Source organism: Schistocerca gregaria, chromosome 2 (genome assembly GCF_023897955.1).
Source record: "Schistocerca gregaria isolate iqSchGreg1 chromosome 2, iqSchGreg1.2, whole genome shotgun sequence".
NCBI classification, from domain to species: Eukaryota; Metazoa; Arthropoda; class Insecta; order Orthoptera; family Acrididae; genus Schistocerca; species Schistocerca gregaria.
Genome location: NC_064921.1, coordinates 699,332,223 through 699,348,256, shown reverse-complemented (window position 1 = coordinate 699,348,256; position 16,034 = coordinate 699,332,223). Strand labels below are relative to the sequence as shown.

The 16,034-nt window shown below is 40.7% G+C and overlaps 1 protein-coding gene across 1 annotated transcript in view; it reads left to right on the top strand.

The window, feature by feature from the left end:
* LOC126334788 (DNA polymerase nu-like) overlaps window positions 1-16,034 on the top strand; it is a 451,725-nt gene that overhangs the window by 288,739 nt on the left and 146,952 nt on the right. The window contains exons 9-10 of the mRNA XM_049997409.1: window positions 7,658-7,834; window positions 8,162-8,292. Coding sequence (XP_049853366.1) covers window positions 7,658-7,834; window positions 8,162-8,292 — 308 coding nt within the window. The remainder of the gene's footprint in view (window positions 1-7,657; window positions 7,835-8,161; window positions 8,293-16,034) is intronic.

Genomic DNA, 16,034 nt, shown 5'->3' with positions numbered 1-16,034 from the left:
GTGAAATATAATCTGAGGTAGTAAACTCATTTGTATTAATTTTTAAAGGGTTATTTACTACTGGAACTGGGTATAGACATAACAGTATAAAGTCCAGAAAGCCCAAAATTCAAGCTAAACTGACCTCTTCAGAGAATATTGACATGAGGAAGGAATTTCAGGTAGGGATTTGAAGGTCACCCCATTTCAATACCCCCAGAAGAGATTTTACTAATCAAAGGTTAGTGAATATGCTCTTCTACAATCCTGCTGTTGTTATGTAGACAATTTGGAAAAAGAATTACAATCGAGTGCCCAGAGGTAAACTATCAAATATAGATGCAAATACCAATAGTAGTGAGATAACAAGTAGTGTGAAGCACCAAAACATTAAATCATTAAATTATATAAGAGAAATCATGGGTAACATGTGTAACACTCAAAACATAAAATTATAAAGGTATAGCATTAATAGTGTATAACACCTATCGATGCTGTGTGGCATCGATAGGTCACATTTACTATGATTGTTGTAGACAAAATTAAAAAGCATTTGTATTTCCATCAGAGGCATGCCCACTACTATCTACATTCTGTAGTAGTCACAATATTCCAAAGAGTTACTAAGCAAAAGAGTTTACATACTTTCTTGACAAAAGAAGAATCTTTATTAGGCCACATCATTATTTTATTAATGAATCTAGAAATAAATATCATAATTTAACATTAGATTGTGCAATTAATAATATGAATTTTAAATATACCAGAAAATTTCTTGTTTTCAAATATTTTTAAAAGAAGAGTAATTTTAACTGTACATACAGAGTAATAACAAATTAATTTCTTTTTATACCTTGGGAAATATCATGCATCGTATACAAAATCAAATGAAATTCTTTCAGTGAAATAGGTATTGCTTGTTGCAAAGACTCAGAGCTGTTACAGACATTAAGATGTGACAATATTTTCTTCCTCTATGGCCTGCTTTCCTAACCTTATGTGGCATGTAGCAGGTTTTTGTGAAACTTTGGTAAGCAGATATTTAGTTGTTATACGTCAAGAAGAACTGCAAGTCAAACTTTTCATGCACTTTCTCTGTTTGCTTTGCTTTGATTTGATTTGATTTTTTATTGGTCCAGTTTTATCATACAGCACAAATTGTACAATTGATATTGGACAGGTCAAAGTAAGAAAAACAATAGTAGTAAAATATTTACCCAGGCGATGAAGGATCCCTCAGTCCAGAAAGATGCATAGAATAAAATAAGAAACTTGCTTTTTTGCTTTAAACATGTCACACTTCAGAGTTGATAACTTTCATTCTTATAGTGGTATATATATGAACCATAGACCTTGCCGTTGGTGGGGAGGCTTGCGTGCCTCAGCGATACAGATCGCCGTACCGTAGGTACAACCACAACGGAGGGGTATCTGTTGAGAGGCCAGACAAACGTTTCTGAAGAGGGGCAGCAGTCTTTTCAGTAGTTGCAGGGGCAACAGTCCGGATGATTGACTGATCTGGCCTTGTAACAATAACCGAAACAGCCTCGCTGTGCTGGTACTGCGAACAGTTGAAAGCAAGGGGAAACTACAGCCGTAATTCTTGCCAAGGGCATGCAGCTTTACTGTATGGTTAATGATGATGGCGTGCTCTTGCGTAAAATATTCCAGAGGTAAAATAGTCCCCCATTCGGATCTCCGGGCGGGGGCTACTCAGGAGGACGTCGTTATCAGGAGAAAGAAAACTGGTGTTCTACGGATCGGAGCATGGAATGTCAGATCCCTTAATCGGGCAGGTAGGTTAGAAAATTTAAAAAGGGAAATGGATAGGTTAAAGTTAGATATAGTGGGAATTAGTGAAGTTCGGTGGCAGGAGGAACAAGACTTTTGGTCAGGCGAATACAGGGTTATAAATAGAAATCAAATAGGGGCAGTGCAGAAGTAGGTTTAATAATGAATAAAAAAAATAGGAATGTGGGTAAGCTACTACAAACAGCATAGTGAACACATTATTGTGGCCAAGATAGACACGAAGCCCACGCCAACTACAGTAGTACAAGTTTATATGCCAACTAGCTCTGCAGATGACGAAGAAATTGAAGAAATGTATGATGAAATAAAAGAAATTATTCAGATAGTGAAGGGAAACGATAATTTAATAGTCATGGGTGACTTGAATTCGGTAGTAGGAAAAGGTAGAGAAGGAAATGTAGTAGGTGAATATGGATTGGAGCTAAGAAATGAAAGAGGAAGCCGTCTGTTAGAATTGTGCACAGAGCACAACTTAATCATAGCTAACACTTGGTTCAAGAATCATAAAAGAAGGTTGTATACATGGAAGAAGCCTGGAGATACTGACAGATTTCAGATAGATTTTATAATGGTAAGACAGAGACTTGGGAATCAGGTTTTAAATTGTAAGACATTTCCAGGGGCAGATGGGGACTCTGCCCACAATCTATTGGTTATGGCCTGTAGATTAAAACGGAAGAAACTGCAAAAAGGTGGGAATTTAAGGAGATGGGACCTGGATAAACTGACTAAATCAGAGGTTTTACGGAGTTTCAGAGAGAATGTAAGGGAACAAATGGCAGGAATGGGGGAAAGAAATACGAAGAAGAATGGGTGGCTTGGAGGGACGAAGTAGTGAAGGCAGCAGAGGATCAAGTAGGTAAGAAGACGAGGGCTAGTAGAAATCCTTGGGTAACAGAAGAAATATTGAATTTAATTGATGAAAGGAGAAAATATAAAAATGCATTAAATGAAGCAGTCAAAAAGGAATACAAACGTCTCAAAAATGAGATCGACAGGCAGTGCAAAATGGCTAAACAGGGATGGCTAGAGGATAAATGTACGGATGTAGAGGCTTATCTCACTAGGGGTAAGATAGATACTGCCTACAGGAAAATTAAAGAGACACACTTGCATGAATATCAAGAGCTCAGATGGAAACCCAGTTCTAAGCAAAGAAGGGAAAGCAGAAAGGTGGAAGGAGTATATAGAGGGTCTATACAAGGGCGATGTACTTAAGGACAATATTATGGAAATGGAAGAGGATGTAGATGAAGATGAAATGGGAGATATGATACTGCGTGAAGAGTTTGACAGAGCTCTGAAAGACCTGAGTCGAAATAAGGCCCCGGGAGAAGACAACAAACATTCCATTGGAATTACTGACGGCCTTAGGAGAGCCAGTCCTGACGAAACTCTACCATCTGGTGAGCAAGATGTATGAGACAGGCGGAATACCCTCAGACTTCAAGAAGAATATAATAATTCCAATCCCAAAGAAAGCAGGTGTTGACAGATGTGAAAATTACCGAACTATCAGTTTAATAAGTCACGGCTGCAAAATACTAACGAGAATTCTTTAGAGACAAATGGAAAACCTAGTAGAAGCCGACCTCGGGGAAGATCAGTTTGGATTCTGTAGAAATATTGGAACACGTGAGGCAATACTGACCTTACGACTCATCTTAGAAGCTAGATTAAGGAAGGGCAAACCTACGTTTCTAGAATTTGTAGACTTGGAGAAAGCTTTTGACAATGTTGACTTGAATACTCTCTTTCAAATTCTGAAGGTGGCAGGGGTAAAATACAGGGAGCGAAAGGCTATTTACAATTTGTTCAGAAACCAAATGGCGGTTATAAGAGTTGAGGGGCATGAAAGGGAAGCAGTGGTTGGGAAGGGAGTGAGACAGGGTTGTAGCCTCTCCCCGGTGCTATTCAATCTGTATATTGAGCAAGCAGTAAAGGATACAAAAGGAAAGTTCGGAGTAGGTATTAAAATCCATGGAGAAGAAATAAAAACTTTGAGGTTCGCCGATGACATCGTAATTCTGTCAGAGACAGCAAAGGACTTGGAAGAGCAGTTGAACGGAATGAATAGTGTCTTGAAAGGAGGATATAAGATGAACATCAACAAAAGCAAAACGAGGATAATGGAATGTAGTCAAATTAAATCGGGTGATGCTGAGGGAATTAGATTAGGAAATGAGACACTTAAAGTAGTAAAAGAGTTTTGCTATTTGGGGAGCAAAATAAGTGATGATGGTCGAAGTAGAGAGGATATAACATGTAGACTGGCAATGGCAAGGAAAGCGTTTCTGAAGAAGAGAAATTTGTTAACATCAAATATAGATTTATGTATCATGAAGTCGTTTCAGAAAGTATTTGTATGGAGTGTAGCCATGTATGGAAGTGAAACATGGACGATAAATAGTTTGAACAAAAAGAGAATAGAAGTTTTCAAAATGTGGTGCTACAGAAGAATGCTGAAGATTAGATGGGTAGATCACATAACTAATGAGGAGGTATTGAATAGAACTGGGGAGAAGAGAAGTTTGTGGCAGAACTTGACTAGAGGAAGGTATCGATTGGTAGGACATGTTTTAAGGCATCAAGGGATCACCAATTTAGTATTGGAGGGCAGCGTGGAGGGTAAAAATCGTAGAGGGAGACCAAGAGATGAATACACCAAGCAGATTCAGAAGGATGTAGGTTGCAGTAGATACTGGGAGATGAAGAAGCTTGCACAGGATAGAGTAGCATGGAGAGCTGCATCAAACCAGTCTCAGCACTGAAGACCGCAACAACAACAACAACGAGTGGTATATATGCCAAATTTGTTGTTCAAAAACACTGTAAAAATTCCAATATCTGCAAAAGTATTAGTGGTGATTCATTATATTATGAATTTTTATATTGAGAAATTCACAAATAAGTGATAATTGTTGCCACTTTATGAGTTGCAAAGAAACAAAAATGAAGGGATATGACATTAGAAAATTGTTTTGTGAAATTATCAGGGGCATATGATGCAGATTGCAGAATATTGAAAAGGTGTTTAATTCATTCACAAATCAGTTTTCAACTCCTTAGGTCATTATCAGGTGACAATTAATTGTCACAATAATGTGAAATAAACATGAATATTATGTGATATAGAGCTACAACATTTAAAATAGTGAAGCTGATCTTAAATGACATGTTACATTTTAAAAATAAAATTGAGCTTACTTTTCTAATTATTTAGTTCTGTCATATTCCATGAATGAAACTAAGAAGAAGCAGAGAATTTATGTTTGCTCTTTTGCATTAAAACAGACTAACATAAACTCATTGATGTCCAGCAGTATCATTTCTACAACTTTCTTAGCTGTGTGAAGAAAATCCCATTATAAATAATGTGGATGACTATCTGATAGAACATGCCCAGCAAAGACTAAATCGATCTATTTAACTGTCAAGCTTGACTCGCATTCAGGAAACCTAACTGTCACAGTTATATGTAATTGATCTGCATAGAATTTTCTGTTATGTTTGCATATTATCCCAATACTCCTAAAGCTTTGATTGTATCTATCCTTGTTGTTATTGCTATTTTAAAACATAGGTCTGTATTTGTGCAATTTCATTTTTTGCAAGAGTCTATGATATTTTTCTGCAAATAGTGGCAGTGGCATGACTTTGTTTCAGTCACAGGAGATTCTAGCAACATCTCTACTGTCTAGACATATCATGTCTTCTTAATGTGAATGCAGCAGTAAGGAAGATGTTCATCACGTTTTCAACCTGTCAGATTAAAACTCTGTGCCAGACCTGATTTCGAAACTATGAACACTGCCTTATGTGAGAAACTGCTCTACTAACTGAGTTACCAAAGCATGACTCATGACCCACCCTCACAGTGTTTCTTCCACTGGTATCGCTTCCCTACCTTCCAAACTCCCTGAAGTTCTCCCACATACCTGTCAAGACTTGAACTCCTGAAAGAAAAGACACTGCAGAGAAATGGCTGGCCACAGTCTAGGGGGTTGTTTCCTGAATTCTGGAAGTATTTTTCAGTTGGCTACCTCTGGACAATGGGACAGACATGAGACAATGTCCCATGTAGTGGAATGCTGTGTATTTATAACTGGGAGCTTTCAGAGATTACAGTATTAATAACTCGTCTTTGGCCATTGTTGTGACTGATCTACACAGATGGGTCGAAACAGAAAGATGTGGCAGCAAGTGCATTCGCAAATGGCAAGACTAATTGAGGAGGTATATTCAAGCTCCTAGAAGTTATGTCCATACTCACTGCAAGCCTCATAGTGCTTTTAGAGGGACTTAAATATGCAAAATAAGTACAAGAAGAATCAATCATAATATTATCAGACTCATGCTCAGCATTGATGCTGTTAAAATGTCACAACATAAACAATGCCACAAATTATCTAATATATTAGGTCACAGAAGCAGTGCATGAGCTTTCCCAGTAAGTAGGATGACCATAATGTTATTGGTGAAAGTGCTCAACAGAATAAAAGGAAATGCAAACATAGACACACTGCTTCAGTACCACCTGACAATATTCTTCATAACATAGTAACTACAACCAGGGAATGAAAATATCCAACAGTCTTATGAAATCGAAGGGAGACACTAAGCCACAATGAGCCCTGTCCCATCATGTCATTGGTAACAAAATTGTAAATTCAACAGAAACTTTGTTGTGACAGTGGCATGACTTTGTTTCAATCACAGGGGACTCTAGCAACATCTCTACCATCCTCTGGAAATGTCTTGCTTACAAACATTAAAACCTTTTCAACAACAAAAGGAAGTGCATTAACAGAGGGTCAAATAATAATATGGAAAGAGAAATTTTTTTGCACTGTAGTATATTAAATATGTTAATTTACTTAAATTGTTTACTTAAGTTCAGTTTAAATGGGTATAACAGGTAATTGTTTTTTATGGTCCAAGGCTGGCTAATAAATTTAAATAATACTGTCATTTTTCCTATAAATGCTAAACAACTTTTTGTACGTTCTAATACTTACATTAAGATCCAAGAAGAAAAAAAAAATGCATATTTTAAATATGAATTTAATTTCCTTATCAGTGTTTCATTTGGTTGTACCAGTTCACAAGCGCAGACCAATATCCACATATCTGATCAAGCATGTAATTTTGTAGTTGAGAGATTCTTGATGTAATACTTGTTGAAAATTATCCACAAAATTTCAGATACTAAGAGACTGAGAAGGGAAATAACCACCATGCCACCTGACTGACTGTTGAGAATGTCTTGGAAGTGGAATAACTGTGTTTTGTACAAGTTTCTGTAGCAGAGGCTATATCATATATCTCTATAGGGATTACAAGAGACCTGTGTGAAAGATTTAATATTCTCATGCATTAACCAAGTACATTTGTGAAGACTTAAGCAAAATCACCTTATTACTACAGTTAGTTGCCACTTGATGACAACCTAGTCAGCTAAAAGCCAAACACAGAATGAACGAAAATTGTTACTGAATACCAAAAAAGATCTTTTTTATCCATCCATTATTATTTTGTGATAACGCATCAATCTGTAGATAAGCAATTCAGGATAATAATCACTTGCCTGATCATAATACTATGTGAATTACATGTCCAATTTACTAACAATAATTATATGAGTTCGGAAAAAGAATGGAAAATACAGATATCAGTAAAGAGTATTATTTAATCCCATGCTGGTACACATTGAATGCTAAAACACATGAATTTTCAATCCACAGTAGCATTGTATCTTCATTATATATATGTGATGAAGAAGAGAACATAAATTAGCTCCCATATGAGATCCACTAATAAGGATGGTATTTTTCTCTCAAAGCTTTTGAAATAATCATTTCTACAGGAAGAATTAGATAATTTACAAGAACAGTCATATAAAGAGGCAGGAAAAACGTTTCAAATGAATTCACAACAACAGTTACGAAATATACTGTATGAAGAACTTCAACTTGATCAGAAAAGCAATACTAAAGTGAGAGAAACTGCAAAACTTGGTCAAAAGTCAACTTCTGAGCATGTGGTAAGACTCCATTTTCTTGCATATATGCATCAAAATTCACCTACATTGTTATACTATTATTAAAAATATAATAGTTTACCTAAGCAAGTGTAGTACATTATCATCAGTTCAGGGAATTTCTTTGTAAATAAATTATCTGTATTAAAGGTACCTAGAAATTGTTGTACAATAGAATGTAGTTGCCCATTATTTGAATTATATTTTGTCTTTCAGTTTTACAATCTTGAATATATTTTTATTTTAAAATGTTTATATTTGTACAATTGAATAACAATTTAAACTCATGTATGGATACTTATAATTTCATTTCATTCTTCCTTATTACAGCTAAGTCAGCTTAAACCATGGCACCCTCTTCCTGGAACAGTGCTGCAATATCGGCACCTACAGAAAATCAAATCAACATTCATTGATGGTGTTTTACAGCAGGTAGTTGAGGGGAAAGTATTTCCTTCATGGTAAGAATTTCTGTATTACTTGGAAATTCATTTATTTAGTTATTTATATGTCAGGTTCCATAGCACCAAACTGAGGAACAAATCTCCAAGGTCATGGAACGTGTCAGCACATGACATTACAACATAAAAGTAATAAGAGATAAAAATAAAATGTTTGTGAACCCAAAAAAAGTCAAGCCATAAGTTTAAGTAAATGTAGTCAACAATACAACAAGAAACAATCTAAATTTTTTAAGGAACTCCCCGATGGAATAGAAGGAGTGACACATGAGGAAACTCTTCTATTTAAATTTGAAAGCAAATGGATTACTGCTAAGATTTTTGAATTCTAGTGGTAGCTTACTGAGAACTGATGCAGCAGTGTACTGCACAGCTTCCTGATCTAGAGTTAAGGAAGTCTGATCCAAATGCAGGTTGGATTTTTGCTGAGTATTAACTGAGTGAAAGCTGCTTATTCTTGGGAATAAGTGAATATTGTTAACAAGAAATGGCAGTAAGGAATATATATGTTGGTATGGAATATACATATTGTTAAGGAATATATATATTGAGAGGCCAATGTCAAAATATCCAGACTCATGCATAGGGGTCGACAAGAGATTTTTGAACTTATACAACTTATTGCCCATTTCTGAGTCAAAAATATCCTTTTAGAATGGGAAGAGTTACCCCAAAATATAATACCATACAACAGAAGCGAATGAAAATAAGCAAAGTAGACTAATTTTCGTGTTGAGTGATTGATCACTCACTCAGATACCATTTGAATAGTAAAAAAAGGCAACATTAAGTTTTTGAGTAAGATACTGGCATGGGCTTTCCACAACATTTTACTATTTATCTGAATACCTAGAAATTTGAGCTGTTCAGTTTCGCTAATGTTATGACTGTTCTGTGTAATTAAAATGTCAGGTTTTTTTGATTTGTGTGTTAGAAACTGTAAAATCTGATTCGTGCTGTGATTTAGCATTAGTTTATTTTCTACAAGCCATGAACTTATGTTATCAATTGCACTATTTGAAACCTAGCCAATGTTGCACGTAACATTATTTACCACCAAGCAAACAGAAATATTTTAGAGCTACCCATAATACTAGAGGGCATATCATTTACATACATAAGGAACAGCAGTGGCTCCAACACTGATCCCTGCGGCACCACTAACTTGACCGTACCCCACTCAGTATCCACATCACAGCCATTCTCAACATTGCTGTCTGTTGTTAAAATAAGAGGTGAACCAGTTGTGAGCTACTCCCCGTAACCCATAATGGTCCAACTTCTGGAGCAATATTTTATGATCAACACAATCAAATGCCTTAGTTAAATCAAAAAATTGCCTAGCATTCAAAACCTTTTGTTTAACTCATCCAGTACTCACAGAGAAAAGAGAATATAACATTTTCAGTTGTTATACGACTTTAAAAGCCGAACTATACATTTGATAGCAAATTGTGTGATATAAAGTGATCAATTATCCTTACATACATAGCCTTTTCAATAACTTTATTGATGGTGTAGAAACAGGTCTAAAATTGTCTACATTATTCCTTTCTTCTTTTTTATAAAGTGGCTTTACTACTGTGTACTTTAATCATTCAGGAAACTGGCCATTCCTAAAGGAAAAATTACAAATATAGCTAAATACAGCACTAACATGTGCAGCACAGTACTTTAATATTCTGCTAGGCACTCCATCATATCTATGAGAGTCCTTAGTCTTCAGTGATTTAATTTCTGACTCAATCTGCCCCTAGTCTGTATCATGGAGGAGTATTTCAGACATCAATCTCACAATGGCATTTGCCAAGAGTGTTATATGATTCCCTGTAGAAACTAAATTTTTATTTAATTCACCAGCAATGCTCAGAAAATGATTGTTGAATACTTCAAGCATTGGAAAATCCAGGATGGAATGTAACAATGCCAGAGAAGGAAAGTTGCTACTCACCATATAGTGGAGCTGCTGAGTCACAATAGGCACAATAAAAAGATTCACACAGTTAAAGCTTTCGGCCACTAAGGCCTTTGTCAGCAGTAGGAACACACACACACACACACACACATATATATATATATATATATATATATATAAAATAAAAACAAAGATTCCAAGACTTACCAAGCGGGAAACCGCCGGCAGACAGGCACATGAACAAAACACACACACAGAATTACTAGCTTTCGCAACCGATGGTTGCTTCTCCTTCCTGAAGAAGCAACCATCGGTTGCGAAAGTTAGTAATTCTGTGTGTGTGTTTGTGTGTTTTGTTCATGTGCCTGTCTGCCGGCAGTTTCCCGCTTGGTAAGGCTTGGAATCTTTGTTTTTATTATATTTTTCCCATGTGGAAGTTTCTTTCTATTTTATATATATTCCTGAAAATTGAAATAAGAACACCGTGAATTCATTGTCCCAGGAAGGGGAAACTTTATTGACACATTCCTGGGGTCAGATACATCACATGATCACACTGACAGAACCACAGGCACATAGACACAGGCAACAGAGCATGCACAATGTCGGCACTAATACAGTGTATATCCACCTTTCGCAGCAATGCAGGCTGCTATTCTCCCATGGAGACGATCGTAGAGATGCTGGATGTTGTCCTGTGGAACGGCTTGCCATGCCATTTCCACCTGGCGCCTCAGTTGGACCAGCGTTCGTGCTGGACATGCAGACTGCGTGAGACAACGCTTCATCCAGTCCCAAACATGCTCAATGGGGGACAGATCCGGAGATCTTGCTGGCCAGGGTAGTTGACTTACACCTTCTAGAGCACAATGGGTAGCACGGGATACGTATGGACGTGCATTGTCCTGTTGGAACAGCAAGTTCCCTTGCCGGTCTAGGAATGGTAGAATGATGGGTTCGATGACGGTTTGGATGTACCGTGCACTATTCAGTGTCCCCTCGACGATCACCAGAGGTGTACGGCCAGTGTAGGAGATCGCTCCCCACACCATGATGCCGGGTTTTGGCCCTGTGTGCCTCAGTCGTATGCAGTCCTGATTGTGGCGCTCACCTGCACGGCGCCAAACACGCATACGACCATCATTGGCACCAAGGCAGAAGCGACTCTCATCGCTGAAGATGACACGTCTCCATTCGTCCCTCCATTCACGCCTGTCGCGACACCACTGGAGGCGGGCTGCACGATGTTGGGACGTGAGCGGAAGACGGCCTAACGGTGTGCGGGACCGTAGCCCAGCTTCATGGAGACGGTTGCGAATGGTCCTCGCCGATACCCCAGGAGCAACAGTGTCCCTAATTTGCTGGGAAGTGGCGGTGCGGTCCCCTACGGCACTGCGTAGGATCCTACGGTCTTAGCGTGCATCCGTGCGTCGCTGCGGTCCGGTCCCAGGTCGATGGGCACGTATACCTTCCGCCGACCACTGGCGACAACATCGATGTACTGTGGAGACCTAATGCCCCTCGTGTTGAGCAATTCGGCGGTACTTCCACCCGGCCTCCCGCATGCCCACTATACGCCCTCGCTCAAAGTCCGTCAACTGCACATACGGTTCACGTCCACGCTGTCGCGGCATGCTACCAGTGTTAAACACTGCGATGGAGCTCCGTATGCCACGGCAAACTGGCTGACACTGACGGCTGCAGTGCACAAATGCTGCGCAGCTAGCGCCATTCGACGGCCAACACCGCGGTTCCTGGTGTGTCCGCTGTGCCGTGCGTGTGATCATTGCTTCTACAGCCCTCTCGCAGTGTCCGGAGCAAGTATGGTGGGTCTGACACACCGGTGTCAATGTATATATATAAACAAAGATTCCAAGACTTACAAAGTGGGAAAGCGCTGGCAGACAGGCACATGAACAAAACACACACAAACACACACACAGAATTACTAGCTTTCGCAACCGATGGTTGCTTCTTCAGGAAGGGGAGGGAAAGACGAAAGGATGTGGGTTTTAAGGGAGAGGGTAAGGAGTCATTCCAATCCCGAGAGCGGAAAGACTTCCCTTAGGGGAAAAAAGGACAGGTGTACACTCGCACACACACACACACACACACACACACACACACACACACACACACACACACACACACATATCCATCCACACATACACAGACACAAGCAGACATATTTGAAGGCAAAGAGTAAGGGCAGAGATGTCAGTCGAGGCGGAAGTACAGAGGCAAAGAAGTTGTTGAAAGACAGGTGAGGTAAGAGCGGCGGCAACTTGAAATTAGCGGAGGTTGAGGCCTGGCGGATATCAAGAAGAGAGGATATACTGAAGGGCGAGTTCCCATCTCCGGAGTTCGGATAGGTTGGTGTTGGTGGGAAGTATCCAGATAACTTGGATGGTGTAACACTGTGCCAAGATGTGCTAGCCGTGCATCAAGGCATGTTTAGCCACAGGGTGATCCTCATTACCAACAAACACTGTCTGCCTGTGTCCATTCATGCGAATGGACAGTTTGTTGCTGGTCATTCCCACATAGAAAGCGTCACAGTGCAGGCAGGTCAGTTGGTAAATCACGTGGGTGCTTTCACACGTGGCTCTCCCTTTGATCGTGTACACCTTCCGGGTTACAGGACTGGAGTAGGTGGTGGTGGGAGGGTGCATAGGACAGGTTTTACACCGGGGGCGGTTGCAAGGGTAGGAGCCAGAGGGTAGGGAAGGTGGTTTGGGGATTTCATAGGGATGAACAAAGAGGTTACGAAGGTTAGGTGGACGGCGGAAAGACACTCTTGGTGGAGTGGGGAGGATTTCATGAAGGATGGATCTCACTTCGGGGCAGGATTTTAGGAAGTCGTATCCCTGCTGGAGAGCCACATTCAAGGTCTGATCCAGTCCTGGGAAGTATTCTGTCACAAGTGGGGCACTTTTGGGGTTCTTCTGTGAGAGGTTCTGGGTTTGAGGGGATGAGGAAGTGGCTCTGGTTATCTGCTTCTGTACCAGGTTGGGAGGGTAGTTGCGGGATGCGAAAGCTGTTTTCAGGTTTTTGGTGTAATGGTCGAGGGATTCAGGACTGGAGCAGATTCGTTTGCCACGAAGGCCTAGGCTGTAGGGAAGGGACCGTTTGATATGGAATGGGTGGCAGCTGTCATAATGGAGGTACTGTTGCTTGTTGGTGGGTTTGATGTGGACGGATGTGTGCGGCTGGCCATTGGACAGATGGAGGTCAACGTCCAGGAAAGTGGCATGGGATTTGGAGTAGGACCAGGTGAATCTGATGGAACCAAAGGAGTTGAGGTTGGAGAGGAAATTCTGGAGTTGTTCTTCACTGTGAGTCCAGATCATGAAGATGTCATCAATAAATCTGTACCAAACTTTGGGTTGGCAGGCTTGGGTAACCAAGAAGGCTTCCTCTAAGCGACCCATAAATAGGTTGGCATACGAGGTGGCCATCCTGGTACCCATGGCTGTTCCCTTTAATTGTTGGTATGTCTGGCCTTCAAAAGTGAAGAAGTTGTGGGTCAGGATGAAGCTGGCTAAGGTGACGAGGAAAGAGGTTTTAGGTAGGGTGGCAGGTGATCGGCGTGAAAGGAAGTGCTCCATTGCAGCGAGGCCCTGGACGTGCGGGATATTCGTGTATAGGGAAGTGGCATCAATGGTTACAAGGATGGTTTCCGGGGGTAACAGACTGGGTACGGATTCCAGGTGTTCGAGAAAGTGGTTGGTGTCTTTGATAAAGGATGGGAGACTGCATGTAATGGGTTGAAGGTGTTGATCTACGTAGGCAGAGATACGTTCTGTCGGGGCTTGGTAACCAGCTACAATGGGGCGGCCAGGATGTTTGGGTTTGTGAATTTCAGGAAGTAGGTAGAAGGTAGGAGTGCGAGGTGTCGGTGGGGTGAGGAGTTTGATGGAGTCAGGTGAAAGGTTTTGTAGGGGGCCTAAGGTTCTGAGGATTCCTTGAAGCTCCGCCTGGACATCAGGAATGGGATTACCTTGGCAAACTTTGTATGTAGAGTTGTCTGAAAGCTGACACAGTCCCTCAGCCACATACTCCCGACGATCAAGTACCACGGTCGTGGAACCCTTGTCAGCCGGAAGAATGATGATGGATCGGTCAGCTTTCAGATCACGGATAGCCTGGGCTTCGGCTGTGGTGATGTTGGGAGTAGGATTAAGGTTTTTCAAGAATGATTGAGAGGCAAGGCTGGAAGTGAGAAATTCCTGGAAGGTTTGGAGAGGGTGATTTTGAGGAAGAGGAGGTGGGTCCCGCTGTGATGGAGGACGGAACTGTTGCAGGCAGGGTTCAATTTGGATAGTGTCTTGGGGAGTTGGATCATTAGGAGTGGGATCAGGATTGTTTTTCTTCGTGGCAAAGTGATATTTCCAGCAGAGACTACGAGTGTAGGACAGTAAATCTTTGACAAGGGCAGTTTGGTTGAACCTGGGAGTGGGCCTGAAGGTGAGGCCTTTGGATAGGACAGAGGTTTCGGATTGGGAGAGGGGTTTGGAGGAAAGGTTAACTACTGAATTGGGGTGTTGTGGTTCCAGATTGTGTTGACTAGAATTTTGAGGTGTTGGGGGGAGTGGAGCTGGAAGTGGGAGATTGAGTAGATGGGAGAGACTGGGTCTGTGTGCAATGAGAGGAGGTTGAGGTTTGTTGGAAAGGTTGTGGAGGGTGAGTGAGTTGCCTTTCCGGAGGTGGGAAACCAGGAGATTGGATAGTTTTTTGAGGTGGAGGGTGGCATGTTGTTCTAATTTGCGGTTGGCCTGTAGGAGGAGGCTATGTACAGCCAGTGTGGATGTGGGAGAGGAAAGATTGAGGACTTTGATTTGGGATAGGAGTTGACGGGTGTGTTCATTGGCCGAGTCGATGTATAGGTGAAGGATTAGGCGGGTGAGGGCTATGGATTGTGCTGTTTGGAACTGGTATAAGGACTGATGGAAAGAAGGATTGCAGCCAGAGATGGGAACTTTAAGTGTGAGGCCTTTGGGAGTAATGCCAAATGTCAGACAAGCCTGAGTAAATAAAATATGGGAGCGTAATCTGGCTAGGGTGAAGGCATGTTTGCGGAGGGAATGTAAATAAAATTTAATGTGGTTGTTGTAGGGATTATGTTCGTAAGGACTAAGGATTGGCGGAATCTGAACAGGTGGATGTCATTGTGGAAGGAGGGGTGGCAACCAGAGATAGGTCATTTTATGGTACGGTCATTAGGGGTGATTTCATGAGCCAAGCAACAATGCAGGAACAGTATATGGGACTGGGATCTGGCTAGGGATAAGGAAACTTTTCTGTATTGACACAGATGGAAGGAGCAAGGATCCATTTTGGTGCAAAAATGCGAAAAGTTATGTAAGAAAGTAGAATTACATCCGAAAACTTACACAAAAATACACTCAAATACGTGTGAAAAGGACGAAATGGATTCACAGGGGGCGGGGCGGGGGGGGGGGGGGGGGGGGGGATTTGTGTGAATCTTTTTATTGTGCCTATCACGACTCAGCAGCTCCGTTGTATGGTGAGTAGCAACTTTCCTTCTCTGGTGTTGTTAAATACTTAACATATATCTGATTTCTCAGTAACAGAAATATTTTTACTATGAACTGGCTTTATATCATCGATCATGTGCTGCTGACCAGACACTTCCTTCACATCTGACCAAATGATTTTAATTTTATCCTGTGAATTAGCTATTCTATTTGCATACCACATACTCTTTCCCTTTGTAATAACATTTTCAAGCACCTTACAGTACTGTTTGTAATGTGCTACTGTAGCTTAATTGTGACTACTTCTAACATTTTGATATAATTCCCAC